The 18,794-nt window shown below is 38.4% G+C and overlaps 1 protein-coding gene across 1 annotated transcript in view; it reads right to left on the reverse strand.

Moving 5' to 3' along the window:
- LOC134822990 (uncharacterized) overlaps positions 1–14,525 on the reverse strand; it is a 189,748-nt gene extending 175,223 nt beyond the window's left edge. The window contains exons 1-12 of the mRNA XM_063834291.1: positions 14,442–14,525; positions 14,187–14,314; positions 12,191–12,280; positions 11,845–12,022; positions 10,507–10,634; positions 10,135–10,292; positions 9,712–9,841; positions 9,450–9,584; positions 9,048–9,194; positions 8,787–8,895; positions 8,463–8,616; positions 7,964–8,172 (exon numbers count right to left, since the gene is read on the reverse strand). Of these exons, the coding sequence (XP_063690361.1) occupies positions 7,964–8,172; positions 8,463–8,616; positions 8,787–8,895; positions 9,048–9,194; positions 9,450–9,584; positions 9,712–9,841; positions 10,135–10,292; positions 10,507–10,634; positions 11,845–12,022; positions 12,191–12,280; positions 14,187–14,314; positions 14,442–14,511 (1,636 nt within the window). The 5' untranslated portion in view covers positions 14,512–14,525. The remainder of the gene's footprint in view (positions 1–7,963; positions 8,173–8,462; positions 8,617–8,786; positions 8,896–9,047; positions 9,195–9,449; positions 9,585–9,711; positions 9,842–10,134; positions 10,293–10,506; positions 10,635–11,844; positions 12,023–12,190; positions 12,281–14,186; positions 14,315–14,441) is intronic.
- Positions 14,526–18,794: the final 4,269 nt, after the last annotated feature.

The following is an 18,794-nucleotide window of genomic DNA, read 5'->3' on the forward strand; positions in this document are numbered from 1 at the left end:
TTCATGCTGCCTACAACTCATGCTGCCTCAACTCCCACACCCTCTAACTCATGCTGCCTCACGTAATGCTATTCAGCTGAATACTATTACAACACGTTACAAGCTGTCCCTGCTTAGAGAACACCGCCCCTGCTTAGTACATTATCTCCGGCTAGTGTAGAAGTAAGACAGGAGATCCCTGGCTTAATGTGCTTGTTCTCCTAGTAACCGGTTCTCTAGCTCCTACATTATGTATTATGTCTGTTATATGGTCATTGGTTTAGACCTCGCGTGAGAAGGATCAGTCTGTTGAACGTCTCATTCTTATCTTATCGTTGTTATTCATATGGGTCACTGCGTGTAGCTAGCTGTGCACTGTGTGTTAATCTCAGTACGTAGTTTTCTTTGGTTAGCCCGGGTTTTTTTAAAGCTTGGAATATTTGTTAGTATCTACTCTTTTAGATATCTAATAGCCAGGGCATTTTACTTCTAACATTAACATTAGAATATGGTATTTTAGCTAACTCTCTAGAATAAAGTTTGATGCAGAGTTTCCTAGTGATCGCCGCAACCCTTGTTCTCGGGTACAACGGTAAGAAAACCTATTGAGTAACGTTTGAGTTTGGATATTATTTAAACGTTCCTTCTTTACATGAAGCACATACAATATATTCATACATACCGTATTCAATATTCATACATATTCTACAGCTTAATTTAGAGCGGGTCTCCCAATACTGGAAGCTGTAATGTTCCCAGGGAGGATGTTCCAAGCAGGGCAGTATTACGTGCTCCACTTGGAGTGCTGGAAAGATCAGGATCCAGACAAGGCCATTGCTACTCTGGAGGGTACAAGTTCACTGACTGGAGACTATAAAACCAGAAACAATAAACTCTGGAAATGCCTTGTCGCTGCGCACAGTCTCGGTGAGTTACTATGGTTACTAGCAGGTTACTAGGTTACTGGAAATGCCTTGTCGCACAGTCTGGGTGAGTTACAATTAACAGGACGGACTCTTCACGTGCAAGACATCATACCGTATTTTATTATAGATAAGTAACTATGACAACATGTTATCTAGTAACTATGACAACATGTACCCAGGATACCGAGTATTTGTACTTCAAGATGGAGGCTGGTGTGGGAGTTCTGCTGAAGCCGCGCAAACCTTCAAGAAGTTCGGGGTTTCTGAAGATTGTGAACCTGACGGTCTAGGGGGGGTTCTAGCTAACCAAGTTCGCATGTTTGTCACGGAACCGAGTAAGTCAGATACTAGGTTACTATGGTTACTAGCAGGTTACTAGGTTACTATGGTTATTAGGTTACTATGGTTACTAGGAGGGATTCTAGCTAACCAAGTTCGCATGTTTGTCACGGAACCAAGTAAGTCAGATAGCTTCATTAAATTAGCAAAATAAGAAAGGGAACAACAACTTTATTTAATTAATATACACTTTGTGTTTCAACTTTTTAAAAAATAGAATATTACCTTATTTCTTGACAAAATGAGTAATTTGGGGCGCAAATGACCAACTAGTTCCTTCAGAACAGCATCAGCCACAATATTATCGAGTTTTTCAATGTTTCCAAATAATTTATAACGTCTCAGAAGAAGGAAACATAGCAGGAATCGGTAAAGTAAGTCAGTCCGGTGATAATGAGTTCGGTACAATAGCGGAGAATGCGGTCGATGGGAATACGGATGGCTTAGATCAAGGGTTTGATAGATATATTAACTACTAATACTAATACTAGTACTACGTATATTAATTGTATTCTTCTCATTTATTTATTACTGAAGTAATCGTTCTGACCAATTAAAGGGTAATTTTATTGTTTTAGTATCTCGCACATTAGTACAGTCAGTTATTAGACATTAACCCATGGACACTGGTAGATTAAGTAGTAATGTGGTTATGCTATATACAATTATACATAGGTTACTAGGTTACTACACTTACTAGGTTACTAGCAGGTTACTAGCAGGTTATTAGGTTACTAGGTTACTAGGTTACTATGGTTACTATGGTTACTAGGTTACTAGGTTACTAGGTTACTAGGCCAGGTTACTATGGTTACTAGGTTACTAGGTTACTAGGTTACTAGGTTACTTAATACTTACTACCCGCAGGTTACTAGCTCACACTGATGAAGGACCAAGCTGGTGGAAAGTGACCTTCATGCTGAGGTATAATATAAAGCAGATCATAATTCACACCAGCAACAATGAGAACGCTAACATAGCCCTCAAACATACTACTTGGATGCAAAACGCTAAAATCGTCCTGGGTAAGGAATGCGAATATTTGTATACCTTACAAGACATATTTATAACGTACGAAATGTGGCGGTTTTCCGAAAATTTCGCCATATTTTCGGACCGCCAAAATTTCGGTCGTCGTAATAGAATCCGTCGCATTATCTTTTAGCTTATTTCAATGACTGTGCCTTCACTGCTTTATTTTGTTTCTAAAAAGTAATATCAAGTAAAATAAATAAATAAATTCTGGCATCTTGGGACAAATTATCACCACACCAATGACGAATTGAATGTCAAGCAATACAGTTTAAATTTGCATTAAAATACACGTATGTGCTAACATGAAAGTCTTACAGTCTTAATACGGACTAAGTTTGAACATGATTTTACCGAATTTCAGAAATTTCCTTACTGCTTACTGTCACAAAAATGATGAAAAATACCCTTATTTTCTGTGACGTCCGAAATTTGACGGTTTTTGTTCAATTTCGCCATATTTTCGGACCGCCAAAATTTCGGTCGTCGCAAATTGGTCCGCCACAAAAAAGTCTTGTAAGGTACTTAACTTCAACATAAACATATTTAAAACAAAACCAGGTCACAACGTGCTAATACTCTGGTAGTATACTGTCCTGCTACCTATACCAGGTAGGTATAGGTTTAGTTGAGTATAAAGACCTAGAGATCAATAATCATAATATCCGCAGATTCAGTAGAAGTGGGAACCCTAGAACTAGAAGACAGTAAACATGAGTACCTGTTCCCTGTCTACAAGTTCGGAAGTGAAGTTGAAATCAAGTCTGAAGGAGGCAGTCCGGTGGTTTTAGCGGAGGTGGAAGTGACCTCAGGTGATTGCACGTGCGGTGATTGCACGTGCGGTGATTGCACGTGCGGTGATTGCACGTGCGGTGATTGCACGTGCGGTGATTGCACGTGCGGTGATTGCACGTGCAAATGGTATACCAGTAATCAGTATATATATGCATATTATGTATATGCATATTATACATTTATCACATGCCTTCTCATGCGATATCAAAACTTTCGCCCACGAAGCTTGCCGAGTTAGCGAAAGTTTCGATATTTCCCGATGCTTGCCGAGGGTTATATCGACATTTTCAATCACGAGGCTTGCCGAGTTTTGAAAATGTTGATATCGCATGAGAAGGCATGTGATTAATGTTTTATCACACTTTCTTTGGAGCCAAATTTGGCCGGGAAAGCAGAATTTGATCAAACGTTAGTTATAAATCTCACCAAAGCAAACTAGACAATATGTCGAACTTATAATTTATGTTTATAATGTCCAAGCTATATATACTTATAGCTCTCGATGAGTTAGTATTTCAGATATCGAAGATACAATACGTACAATTAAGATCTCACGTGCTCATCACTTTTATGACACAGTGAATGCTGTATGCCGCGCCCAATTTGCGTCTAGAATATTCCGCCACGAGCGCGTTTGATACGTAATTATTACATCCTGCAAATCAATCGATGTTTGGTGATTCTAATACTTTATTTCTATTAGATATTTTTGGAGTCATTAAAACTGTAGATGTATGATGTATAGAACATCCGTTTAAGCGTTGATTATACATCACAGTCCTTATCGTATAATCTGTATCTGCGATAAGGTGAAAGTATTTCCTAGTTCTTGTATTTAAATAGAGTTGTGGAGCTATAATTAGTGTCTATAATCTATCAGTCCACATTATACACCACACGCCCTAATTCACATCAAAAATGTGATCGTCCGTTTTGATTCTTGACTGTCTGTTATTTCAGAATGATTTAATCAATGCAACTTGTAATCGTTGACTTAAAATTTTATCGAGTATAGTAGCTACTTAGTTCTTAGTCAGTATTCATCTTTACTTGCCATTATTTGCCATTATTTGGAGCCAAATTTGGCCGGGAAAGCAGAATTTGATCAAACGTTAGTTATAAATCTCGCCAAAGCAAACTAGACATGTCGAACTTATTTATGTTTATAATGTCCAAGCTATATATAGCTCTCGATCATGAGTTAGTATTTCAGATATCGAAGATACAATACGTACAATTAAGATCTCACGTGCTCATCACATTTATGACACAGTGAATGCTGTATGCCGCGCCCAATTTGCTTTATACAGATAATTGATACGTAGTGCATTGAATATTAATATATTTATCGAGCATGGGACTTGTACTTATTGGCGTTTAGAATATTCCGCCACGAGCGCGTTTGATACGTAATTATTACATCCTGCAAATCAATCGATGTTTGGTGATTCTAATACTTTATTTCTATTAGATATTTTTGAAGTCATTAAAACTGTAGATGTATGATGTATAGAACATCCGTTTAAGCGTTGATTATACATCACAGTCCTTATCGTATAATCTGTATCTGCGATAAGGTGAAAGAATTTCCTAGTTCTTGTATTTGAATAGAGCTGTGGGCTATTTATCAGTCCACATTATACACTACACACCCTAATTTACATGAACAATATCATCGTCCGTCTTGATTCTTGATTGTCTGTTATTTCAGAATGATTTAATCAATGCAACTTGTAATCGTTGACTTAGAATTTTATCGAGTATAGTAGCTACTTAGTTCTTAGTCAGTATTCATCTTTACTTGCCATTATTTGCCATTATCTGCTTCGCTAGAAATCATCTGAACTGGAAATTATCGGAACAGTTGTAATAATTAAATGTATCTCTTCAACATTTTAGAACGCAGTACTCCACCAGCCTATAACCACGCTGGTCATGGCCAGGTAGTTCACCCGTACTGTTACCAATATTGAATTGGTCTAAAGAATGGCAGCACATTAATCATCAGACCTGTTTGCCCCAGTGCCCAGACTGATTTATAACCAGATTAGCTGATTAAGTTACGTCATTCGTCCCTTGATATATTTATATAGATAATATATTTTATAGGATGTTTTTATTGCACTTATTTGCACTAACTAAAATTTAAACTGGTCCTGGGATAGAATTTTCGCTCTTTATTGTACAGAATCTATAAATCTCTTTATCAGTCTGTTTATAGATCAGCCACGAATTTCGCAAGCTAATCTAGGCGAAACCGGTTTGGAAAAGCCAAGTATAATTTCTGCACAATTTCTATATCGAATATGGCTCAAAGAAGGGATCAGAGGGGGTTAAAATTGAGGTCTGAAATGGCTGAAATCTGGCTTTGTTTTGTGTGTTTTCTTCGTTCGAATTAATCAAACATCGTTTAGTGTTTACTGTTTTTTGTGAGGGTGACTGTAGTTTGTTCTGACACTTCCTTTTTAATTTCAAGTAAGCGATTAAGGAAATTAATTAGCCTGATTGATTGTATCGCTGACAAGTACCAAAACTTTGTGCAACTTTCAAGTCTGCTTGTAAACTTTGATCTCGTTTTCAGTAACCTTAAGTCATTTAAAGCTCGTACAAGCCAGGGAGTTTTTACTTAGTTTCATCATCCGAAGCCTAATTAGACTTTGAACTATGAAGTGCAGTAAAAAAGGAACAGCTTGAAAAAGTTTTACAACAAAAAATTGTATTTTGCTTGACACATCTCAAACGCAAGGAAATATTTTTAAAACAAAGTATAAATGTAAATTTTTCCTAATCCTGGAAAGTTTATCTGATCATTGCATTTACGGTCATATACTACATCAGGTTGTTGATTTAAATCTTTATTTAAATCAGTACCTCACAGTAGTAGAACAGTTGTTGAGAGTGGGCTCCTTGTTCCTATGGGAATATCGGGCTCTCTCTGAGCAACTGATTGATATTTCATGCCCCCCGGTGAGAGCCAGTGCTCCCCACCGGGGCATGTAATATCAATTCTGGTTTCCTGCCAAATTTGGCTCGAAAATGTGATAATATAAAGTATGGTGATGAAAATGATTATTCGCCGGTTTTGCTTTGAAGAATCTTTTCTTGCTGCCTTCTCATGATATATTTAACAGTTCCAGTAGTACCCGAGGGGCTATACTCAACAGAGAGGGCTGGCTGCTGGAAATCCCATGCTACACCGAGTATTGAGAAGCAGCACCCAGGACTAATACAAAGTCCACACACTTTGAGAACAGACCCTATCAAGAAGTGTGAAGTTGCAGCACTCGCCTTAGGTAATCTGACACATAATCCGACACGTGATGCCCATATTAGGTAATCTGGCATGTGATGCCCATATTAGGTAATCTGGCACGTGATGCCCATATTAGGTAATCTGGCACGTGACGCCCATATTAAGTAATCTAACCTATTGAGTGATTTCTTTACAGGGTTTAGAGCATTTGCTTTAAAGAAAGATGGGTTGTGTTTGGGCTCCCATACAGCAATACAGGACTTTAAAAAGAGCGGACCTTCAGAAGACTGTGGAACTGACGGGACGGGAGGGGAACTCGGTAACGAGGTCTACATAGTTACCACAGGTAACTGGTACAGAGTTAATTATCTTACAGTTTCTTTCAATGCTTTCTAACTTTAGCAAACACTATCAATAATGATAGGTAGAGGAAGGGGGTGTCAATGATAATATGAGCTCTTATAGAAAGGGGACCGGGGGGCTGCAACCCCCAGATATACCTCTTTCAACCTTTTTATCCTATATATCTCTTAGTTAGAACCATTACCTTCAGATTGGATAGCAGTGGACAACACCTGGATACCCTACTCCATTTCAGCTGCCCCCTTGCAGCTCAGGACTAGTTCTAAAGTGGGAAGTGGTCACCAAATAGTGATTAAGTTTCAGGGAGCTGGTAACGAGTTAGGATTTCAACTACACTTCGCTGATCCTCCTTATTATAAAATAGGCGCCTGCTTTGATGACCAAACCTTTACCATGCCCGAGGGACACGATCACATTTGGACAATTCAAAAAGAAGAAGATTCGCTCCTTCTTGAATGCGATGGGGTGACAATACTTGATTACAAGTTCTCCGAGTCAACCTGGGTTAACTGCGAGGGAAGTGCCAGGATACTAGAGGCCTTTAAAGTCCGTTCAGAGGACAACGCCATTAGCCATTACAGAGCTGACCCAGGCAGTAAGTTGTAGCAGGTAGCTAGAAGTGAGCTAGAAGTGAGCTGGAAGTGCTAGTTTTATTTAGAGCTGTAAGTGCTAATTTTATTTAGAGCTGTATTCAGTAAGCAGATCTGAGTTAATTAATCAAGTAATCTATCAACTAAATGGAAATGTGACAAGAATCAGACAGGAGCCCCTGCTATCCTACTGTATAGTAGGATAGCAGTACTCATGTCTCAATATCTCACCTTATACTCAGTGTGCCTACAACTCCCACCCAACTGGAGAACAGTATCCCCGGACCTGCCTGTCCTGCACGGAACCACACTGACAGTGTCCTGTGCAGATCCCGCATACCAGCTCAGTGGCAGTAGCGTTGTCACGTGCAACACTCGCTCCCTCTCAGGGTTCAGCTTCCTCTCTCAACCCACTTGTGAGAAACCAGGTACTTTCTCTTTCTCTTTGTTATTATGTAACAGGATTCAAGATTTGTACTGAATTCTGTGGGCACTGAATTCAGTACAAATCAGATCCAACTATGATTTTATAGATTATCCAAACCTTTGTTCTTCTTCTATAATTCTACATAACTTTGTGAGTTCTATAACAAACTTGAGGGATCTAGTCAGGTACTAACCTAAGCAAGCAAGTAAGAGACCCAGGTATGTCGGGGAGGGGTTGAGGGGTCTAGTCAGGTACTAACCTAAGCAAGCAAGTAAGAGACCCAGGTATGGCGGGGAGGGGTTGAGGGGTCTAGTCAGGTACTCCGGATGGTATTGGACTCCTACAAAGTAAGGGTGATCAGGTCCGGACAAGTCGAACGCTTCCATCCTCGTCCCGTCCTCGTTAGCAGCTACGAACCGCATTCCTGCCTTCGTCAGCTGTTTTACGTAGTCAGGATTAACTTCGTACCTGAATTAAAGTAGTGTAATCCAATACTACTAATTAACTACTCTTACATTTTATCTTCTTTTTAGAGAGATTATACAAATATAAATGTTAAATGTTTAACCATTTAAAGCAGTTTAAAAACCTCGTTACCAACACAAGACGAGAGATTTTCTGAATTGTGACAGAAGATGCCACATTGTATTCTTAACTTCTTTTATAGGGATTTTATAATTTGATATAGAAAATATGCCTAGAGAAGTAAAGAAGATAAAGAAAAGTATATGTTAAATAGGCCGGAAACGTGTACCAACCTGTGCCGATGTCGTTCCTTGGACACGTCTTTGTTCCCGTAGAGGTTCTTGAGTTTGCACTCCTGAGTGAAGTTGAAGCTCCGTGAGCCAAGTAACATGGTTCCTCCGAGCTGCCCTTGATTGTGTTCAGGCATGTCTATAACTACCACGTTATCTGCGAGATGGAGTTAGTCACGTGTTATCTGCAAGTTTTAGATTAACGTATCTCATAATATGGTATCACTTCATTTAAAAAAATTGGATTATATACATCGAGCACCAGTTCAAAATAATTATCTATTTATTATAAATCTAGTAAAAAATATTGAAGAGAAGAATTCTTACTGGATACTTCAGGACTCTCGCCACTTTTAGCGTCCGTCAAACCGACCACGTTCCTCGCGAACTCGATCACAGCCAACTGGAAACCCAAACATACCGCCAACATAGGAATCTGAGGAGTGTTAGATGTGAACGCTCCTTATATGGGCACCACGTGCCTCTTCTATACATTTGCTGGTGAACACATCAGCAAATGGTAGGAATTTGAAATGGATAGGGTGTGTGAGGCCGAAGAGGGTGTGTGCTATATTCTACAGTAAATACCTTTTTCTCTCTGCACCAGCGTATAGCGCTCATTTTGCCGATAGTGCCGCGATGACCGAACCCACCAGGAACAATGACCCCCTTAGCGCTACAGAGCTGATGCCAGGCGGCGTGGTACCGGGTGGGGTCCGCGCTCTGCACTTCCTCCTGGAGACAGATATTCAGTCAGCTTACATTGTACATTGTACATTGTACATTGTACATTGTACATTGTACATTGTACATTGTACGTTGTACATTGTCTTCTATCGTGTGGTTTTCATTTCAGGGGATATTAACGCCTTGGGTTAAGAATTTCGATGTTCGACAAAACTTAGCTTTTTGTCTACTTAAAACTTTAATGGTTTACTAAAAATATATTCTTGTGTTAGAGAAGGGTTAAAAGAGAGACGTAAGCCAAACCTCTAGGTCGTCTGACTCCACGAGACTGAGCTTTAGTTTGTGGTTGAGGAAGAGTGAGGCATGCTCGAGAGCGTTTATCACGCTTTTATACGCGTCATCCAATTTAGTGTACTTTCCAACAAGACAAATGTTAACCTAGAGATTATTTTAGTGGTAAAATACAGCCAGATTTCTGTAAGTAGCAATTTGACGGGATGCTACCACGTGTATTGGTACAGTAAAATGTTCACTAAGCGGCTATTGTAACCATGGTAACACTAACCGGCTGATATATCCTGTCGTAAGTTTCAGCTAGATCGTGCCATTTCCTCATAAGTCGGACTTTACCACGTGGCTTGATATCCAGCTGTACTTTTATCAACTTTATCATGCCTTCTAACAGTATCGGCACTCTGAATAAGCACTGATCATAACACAGTAATATAAAGTAACACAAAGTAAGTAAACTGAGCACAACACGAGTTGTGACTGATATCAGGTGATATTACCAGTCAGAGATGACTAAATGATATTCACTTAGTAAGCAAGCAAATTACTCAACTTTAACTACTTATAGTATGTTCTCATGAACAGAACCAGATAAAAGTTGTTTAATTTTGCACTTTGGGCAGAATATAAACATAATTAGCTTGTCAGCGAGGGTTGATTTCTATATCAGCCGTCCAACAGTCACTGTGAATGTTACCTGTAAAGATTAGACACGTCGTGAACGTTAATGACATTGACTTCGGGAACGTGGCAGAACAATGATATCTTGGATCTGACTGAGTCTGAGATGGGTCTCTTGCTGCGACACGCTATAAAGTCCGGTGCTAGACCCAGTGCTCGGAGTTCCCGAACGTTCTGTTGAAAGTAGAGTGTTCAGATGGTTAGCACGGCCTAACTTAGCTGTTTGTTACTTAATGCGAATGGTTTATCAACTTGTTAGTTGTTACAGAAAGATCAGGAAATTGCAAGTTGGTTACCAGAAGTCTTCATTGTAGAATGCTAAAATTCACAAAGCTTTGTTTAGCGAATCTTTAATACCAGGATTTCAAAGGACGAGTAAAGATATTACGTGTTGAGTTGGTTTCGTTTTCTGTTCACCACCGCTAGTTTCCACCACCAAGCTAACGTGTACCAAACAGAAGTTGTCCCGACCCACTTTGAACTGGAACTGACGGAATGCTTCCACAAACTGCATGCCTGAGGAACGTTTCAATTTGATATGGCGAAGTTGAATGTGATATATTAGATATATCGTGAAGTGTGAAGAGTAAACTCATCATTACATAGGGCGGGACGTTCAGTTCGCAAATATAATGCCACGCTATAAAACAGAACGCGCAGCACGGTGCGCGCCACATTTATGGTTAGCCAATTTGTTTGTTATGCATTGTTGTCCTCGCGCGCTACAAAAGCTAAATCCTCACGGTATCAGGTATGCCTCAGAAGGACTTTCTGTTCCAAAGAAAAAGTTCGAAAATCGAGTGTTTTAGTCAATAACTTAGAATATATTTTTGATTTTCTCAAGAACTGACTGATAGATTTTCTTTAAACTTTCCAGATAGTTACATGGCTATAAGACGGATAATATGTGCGAATTTGGGCGAATTTCTATGTGCCAAACTAGAAATATGATTTCAAACACAAGAAAATATCTCAAATTGGCGATCTGAATGATAGAATTTTTTTGACTGACTACAAGATTTTTTTCAAACTTTCAACATATTAAGATGGGTGTAAGCAAGTTTGGATGAATTTCTATGTTCCAAATTCAAGATATCACGCCAAACGCTAGTACATCAGCTGCATTCACTGTCCTTAAACCTGTCCATATTTCATATTAGAGATTAAAGCCTGCCAGCGAAAGCCTATTAGTTTAGAAAAGCGACCTTTTCCTTAAAGACAATTGTGCAGTATGAGCGAAGCAATTGTTGTCAGTTGCAATTTGTACAATAAGTTCCAATTGTTAGAAGCTGTACACACTATTAATTATTACAATAGTATAGTATAAATTACTGTATGTTTACTAAAACATTATTCTTAATCCGCCAATACATTAGCTGCAATACATTAACTTACGTTACTCGGCAGTCAAGTTAAAGAACTAGGTTAATTTTAAGAATATGATATTATCTCCTAATATCCACACACAACTTCAAGTGGCAGTGAAAACAACCAAAATCAGAGTCCTAAGTTTGAGGTTCACATGTTTAAGAGGATTTTATAAAAGATACTTACAGCTGACCACTAAATGCGGACCAGAAATACTAAAACTTACAGATCAAGATTCAAGTACCAACAATTGATTATTGATGAGTACAGTTTGTTCAATCAAACTAGATTATATAAGATTACGGAGAGTGTACAAACTATTAAAAAGCAGGGTAACAACAAACTGACTACTACTGACCCTCAATATCCCCGATAGTACCGCCCAGCTCGATAACACACACATCTGGAGTTTTTCCAGTTTCACTAACAGGGATCTGGGCTACTCGCTCCACCCAGTCCATTATAGTGTCTGTCACGTGGGGTACTACCTGCACTGTCTTACCCAGGAAGTCTCCTCGCCTCTCTCGTGATATCACCTGTATAATAGGTATCTTATTAATTAGTAATTAATTAATTAACTCTCAACTGTAAATTGAATGATTGGTATATTTCAACAAAGTATATACATATGATGATGCAACCAGTTAAAACAAAACTAACGAATAGAGACATCAAGGTAATTTAAAATAGCTAGTTAAACTAACGTTTTGGTATATCTTCCCTGTAGTAATATTGTTATCTCGATGGAGAGTGATGTCTAGAAATCTCTCGTAGTTCCCCAAATCTAAATCCACCTGAATGATGGAATCATACATTGTATCCATCATTACTGCGTTCATTTTCTCAAACTCCGTTGATGATGTTTTTAAATGTAAGGCTGGTCAAAATGTTAAGCTTATCGCTTAGATCTCGATACTAAATATTACAAGGCTTATCACCCAAATTAAAACAATAGGGACAGGGAATTGGCACAAATACGTTTTCCGGCTAGTAAACAAATACGTTGCCCGGCTAGTAAACAAATACGTTGTCCGGCTAGTAAACAAATACGTTGTCCGGCTAGTAAACAAATACGTTGTCCGGCTAGTAAACAAATACGTTGCCCGGCTAGTAAACAAATACGTTGTCCGGCTAGTAAACAAATACGTTGTCCGGTTAGTAAACAAATACGTTGCCCGGCTAGTAAACAAATACGTTGTCCGGCTAGTAAACAAATACGTTGTCCGGCTAGTAAACAAATACGTTGTCCGGCTAGTAAACAAATGCGTTGTCCGGTTAGTAAACAAATGCGTTGCCCGGCTAGTAAACAAATGCGTTGCCCGGCTAGTAAACAAATACGTTGTCCGGCTAGTAAACAAATACGTTGTCCGGCTAGTAAACAAATACGTTGTCCGGCTAGTAAACAAATACGTTGTCCGGTTAGTAAACAAATACGTTGCCCGGCTAGTAAACAAATACGTTGTCCGGCTAGTAAACAAATACGTTGTCCGGCTAGTAAACAAATACGTTGTCCGGCTAGTAAACAAATACGTTGTCCGGCTAGTAAACAAATACGTTGTCCGGCTAGTAAACAAATACGTTTTCCGGCTAGTAAACAAATACGTTTTCCGGCTAGTAAACAAATACGTTGTCCGGCTAGTAAACAAATACGTTGTCCGGCTAGTAAACAAATACGTTTTCCGGCTAGTAAACAAATACGTTGTCTGGCTGCAAACAAATACGTTGTCCGGCTAGTAAACAAATACGTTGTCCGGCTAGTAAATAAATACGTTGTCCGGCTAGTAAACAAATACGTTGTCTGGCTAGTAAACAAATACGTTTTCCGGCTAGTAAACAAATACGTTGTCCGGCTGCAAACAAATATGTTGTCCGGCTAGTAGAATATTGTTTTCCGGCTAGTAAACAAATACGTTGCTGGTGCTAGAAAACAGATACGTTGTCCGGCTGCAAACAATTATGTTGTCCGGCTAGTAGAATATTGTTTTCCGGCTAGTAAACAAATACGTTGCTGGTGCTAGAAAACAAATACGTTGTCCGGCTAGTAAACAAATACGTTGTCCGGCTAGTAAACAAATACGTTTTCCGGCTAGTAAACAAATACGTTGTCCGGCTAGTAAACAAATACGTTGTCCGGCTAGTAAACAAATACGTTGTCCGGCTAGTAAACAAATACGTTTTCCGGCTAGTAAACAAATACGTTGTTCGGCTAGTAAACAAATACGTTGTCCGGCTAGTATACAAATACGTTGTCCGGCTAGTAGAATATTGTTTTCCGGCTAGTAAACAAATACGTTGTCCGGCTAGTAAACAAATACGTTGTCCGGCTAGTAAACAAATACGTTGCCCGGCTAGTAAACAAATATGTTGTCCGGCTAGTAAACAAATACGTTTTCCGGCTAGTAAACAAATACGTTGTCCGGCTGCAAACAAATATGTTGTCCGGCTAGTAAAATATTGTTTTCCGGCTAGTAAACAAATACGTTGTCCGGCTAGTAAACAAATACGTTTTCCGGCTAGTAAAAAAATACGTTGTCCGGCTGCAAACAAATATGTTGTCCGGCTAGTAGAATATTGTTTTCCGGCTAGTAAACAAATACGTTGCTGGTGCTAGAAAACAGATATGTTGTCCGGCTAGTAGAATATTGTTTTCCGGCTAGTAAACAAATACGTTGCTGGTGCTAGAAAACAGACAGTCCTTACCTCACCCCCATCGTCCAGGACAAACACTTCACCATGCTCGTAAGGGTTAAAAGTTCCTGCGTCTATGTTTAAGTAGGGGTCTATCTTTATTGACGTTACTGTTAATCCGCTGCATTTTAACACAGTACCTGGTTAAACGGGATAATTGAGGGGGAGAGAGAAAGAGGCATTAATTGACTCAGTCACTCAGTTAGACTCAAAACACACAGAATATTTAAAGCTGCTAGCATCTAATGGAACTGTAAAATGACTGACCGATACTAGAAGAAATAACTCCTTTTCCTATTCCGCTGAACACTCCCCCTGTCACCAGAATGTATTTCATTGTCCCCTAGTGCTAGTGTACTCCATTAGTAAATACAGTTGATACTTTCAACTAGTGCAAGTGTACTCCATTAGTAAATACAGTTGATACTTTCAACTAGTGCAAGTGTACTCCATTAGTAAATACAGTTGATACTTTCAACTAGTGCAAGTGTACTCCATTAGTAAATACAGTTGATACTTTCAACTAGTGCAAGTGTACTCCATTAGTAAATACAGTTGATACTTTCAACTAGTGCAAGTGTACTCCATTAGTAAATACAGTTGATACTTTCAATTAGTGCAAGTGTACTCCATTAGTAAATACAGTTGATACTTTCAACTAGTGCAAGTGTACTCCATTAGTAAATACAGTTGATACTTTCAACTTCTAGAATAAAATAATATACTTTACAGTAATCAAGGATTAAGTTAAGCGGTTTGCCTGAGCCCTGATTCAGCATGGACCTAAAGTGCTTATGACATAATGCAGCTGTCATTTGAAAACAATCCCCTTCAACAAATTTAATCCAGTGTTCTCTCGGCCCACAGGTTCCTCCTATTAAAAAATTTGATTTTGGTTAAAAATCTACCTATTATATGTACTAGCAGGATCCTGTCTAACCCTAAAGCGGTGTCAAGACTCGAGAGACTAAAATAATTATTACATATTTAATTCGTGTTTTTGACACCATTTGGGAGTCCAAATTTTGGGCACTAAAATTCTTATTCCTTGGCCAATTTTTTATTTTTTCATGCTGATTCGAAGGCCATTAAAGCATTTGACCCAGTCAAAAACATTTCAGTTGTATATCTTGTGCGGTTTTTGTGGGAAGTCGCGTTAAAGTTGATGCCGTGGTGTCAGTAAAATGGCACGGATCCATATATATATATATATTTTATATATCGTCTCGCTTTATATATAGTAAGATTTGACCTAATATTTAGTGTATTACAGGTAAAATTAATTTAGGTAGATATTAAGAATTTGGTAAATTTCTTAATATGACTATTTCCATTACTGAGACGTTTTTAATATTTAATTTAGGAGGGTTTTTGAAATTTGTATAGGACTGGTTCACAGTGTGAACAGATTCCAGATCTATTATATATTTTTTAACTGATATTTAATAAATGATTAAAAGAACCAATTTTAAAGTTGCCATACTGCAGCCTTTATACTGCATACCCACTATGCTCACTTAAAAACAACTCTAAATCAGTAGGCTGTCACTCTAATAATGCACCACACCGCTACATCCACTCCTAATACAGGGTGGGCCAAAAGTCAGTGGGCATACGTTGGCCTTAATAGCTCCGCCGTGTTTCATATTTGAGAGCTGTTGCTTTGCAGATGGCATACTGTACTTACTGGTTCGAGGATTCCGTCGTCAAAATTTGAGAATTCGAATACTTTAGACCACGCCCATTCAATATTAAAACACCTATATTGCTTTCTCTTAACATACTGAACGCCTAATTTTTTTCAGAGACAGTAGATTATTAAATGTTGCATATGATCTGAAAACATGAGGCAAAACGGATTAGAAATGACGAAGTTATCAAGCATTTTCTGTATCTCGTTAACAAAATTGACTGGGTGATTATGTGACACCGTGACACGACACCTTAATTGGGCACCCTTAACAATTCCCATAATGTTTAACGGGGTGGTTAACGGGCTCACCTAATCGCGTGATTAGGTAAACCATTCACCTGATCACACGTAATGAATAAACTCGTTATGCTTCATATCTCGGTCATCTGAGAAGCTTAAGTTCTAATTTTTTCAGGACAATCGTAATTCAAATGGCTAAACACAATTCAATAAAATTTAGCTCGATCCGACTATCCAAACTATCAAATAAATGCAAAAATGAACCTTCATTTGAAACAAATGAACTCGAATATTCTTCGATTTAACAAATTCCTCGAACCAGTGATAGTGGTAAGTCATACCAGAAAGAATTATTTCAATTGGGCACTCAGTGACTGAGCTATTAAGGCCAACGTATGCCCACTGACTTTTGGCCCACCCTGTAGTTATACAATAAATTCTTCAATCCTAATTTTGTATCGTGATGGAGACCGGTGGGCGGTGTCCATACAAAACTTTTACTAGGTTGCCGTTTGGTGTGAGCAATAGCGAACAGCACGCACACTCCTTTGCCCCGTCAACTTATATCTAATCTATTCAAAGAGTGACAGCCATACAAAACATTGAATTAGGATTCCTTTAAATATCAAATCGATTTATTTTAAACTTGTTTATTCTGTAATAAATGGCATAAAATTGAAATTTTTGTTTAACTGAAATTTTTGTTTAACTGACTGAAAAATAATGCCATGTGGAAGTAACTTCGATCAATGTATTTTTAAACGCTGATCCCGAATAAGCCCTGAGGAATTATGGGCAGAAAAGTATTTCTTCCTGTCATCACTGCTCAGGTAATGGATATTATGTGTTTATTGTAATCAATTTAATATTGTCGTTTAAAATGGAATCTTATCTTTTTTTCCAGTTGTCAAATCTATTATTTATAGATGTGGATTCTCGTGGGGAGATGAGGTACATTTGTTTACTTTTAAAATAGTAAGTACCTGCTTAGCAGGATCAAGAGGTGATGCACATTTTGTATTATGGAATGCTTGTAACGCTTGTAACTCCTTCTTGTAAGGTCCCGAATTATTTTCTGAACGAAAGTTCAGAAATAACCGAGAAATCGACCTTCTCAAGTTGAGGCAATCAGCTGACGCGCGGCTTTTATGGTTATATATGATATGTTTAATCTGTAATAAAGATCAAAATTCAAATTTTTATTCCTTTTTTTAAAAATTTGTATTCCTTCTTATCAACTCATTTTGATGACTGTTTCTGACCTAAAATTGCACGAAAAATCGATTTAACTAGGTTTCTGAAACTATAAACACTTCTTTATCCCTCGAAATTGATATTTTGTAGTTAATACGAGCAACAAGCAACATATATATTTGGATCCTTCGGTTCTGCTCATGACCTAGAGCCTAGGGAGTTAAGCTGAAACCGAAAGATCAAGGCAATTGTCACCTTAACTGATCGAACAGGTACTAACACAATTTTCAAAGAGAAATGTTCGTTTTAATATGTTTGCCGCAGCTTTGCAAAGAGCACGAAACTGAGTACAAAAACACACAGCAGGTAAGCAACTCATTTTGGTGACTGTTCCACACCTAAAATTACACGAGAAATTGATTTAAGTTGGTTTTACAGCCCAACAACACTTCCTTATCCCTCAAAATTCATGTTTTATTCAAACGAAGAACATTTTGATCCTGCAACAAGGAGGTCGTCTCATTAACAAATCGAACGGGTACTATCACAATTTTCAAAGCAGAGCACGATAGCAAAGTTAAATGAAACACAATGAAGGTAGGTTACCAACACCACATAACAAGAAGGAGTTACAAGCGTTCCATAATACAAAATGTGCATCACCTCTTGATCCTGCTGAGCATGTACTTGCTATTAAAAGTAAACAAATGCACCTCACCTCCCCACGAGAATCCACATCTACGGTGTGGCATAATAGCATCACATTCCTCGTCATCCTTTATTATAACTCTTCTATATCCTTGTCCTCATCATCCACTGCACTTCATTCACATCATCTACATCATCAATATCGTCACCGTGTCTTCATTGTTATGTTGGTAGTGCACCAAATTGCTTTCAAGCTCGTCAGCAGGGATCGCTTCTTGATAGTACTGTCCTTGATGGCCTCTCACAGCTATGAGTAAGGTCTTGAGCAATTCAAACCTTAAACGTTTAGCAACAACGAGGCTTTTGTCCTGGCCAGTCTTGGCTGCTAGGAGTTTTGTAACCCGCGCCGTTTAAGGAACATGGTATGGTTTCCTGGGGTCGATACATCCAGTGGTTGAGAATACTAAGCCGTTGCAGGCAGCAGCAAGATTTATTCGCGGATTTTCATCATTCATGGTAAGCGACACCCCAAAAGAAAACAATTTTTAATCACTTTCAAAACTTGTTTTGAAAATGATTAGTAATGTTAATGATTTTGAGGCATCGAGCAGACAATATTTAATAATATTACTAATTAAGAAATAATTCCCATAACAGCATCTTCATTTATTACTAATTACTCGATTTACAATCGAACGGAAGCCCTCGCGCTTGGCTCTTACTAAATCGCTCGCCCAAAAATTTCACGTGACTTTGGTTTTTTTGGTTTTGCAGCCGTACATTAACGGGTGATACTCGTAAAATATCTGTTCCATATATTGGACGAGTCCAACTCGGCGCGCGTC

The sequence above is a fragment of the Bolinopsis microptera genome, chromosome 11 (assembly GCF_026151205.1).
Source record: "Bolinopsis microptera isolate Bmic1 chromosome 11, MBARI_Bmic_1.0, whole genome shotgun sequence".
NCBI lineage: Eukaryota > Metazoa > Ctenophora > Tentaculata > Lobata > Bolinopsidae > Bolinopsis > Bolinopsis microptera.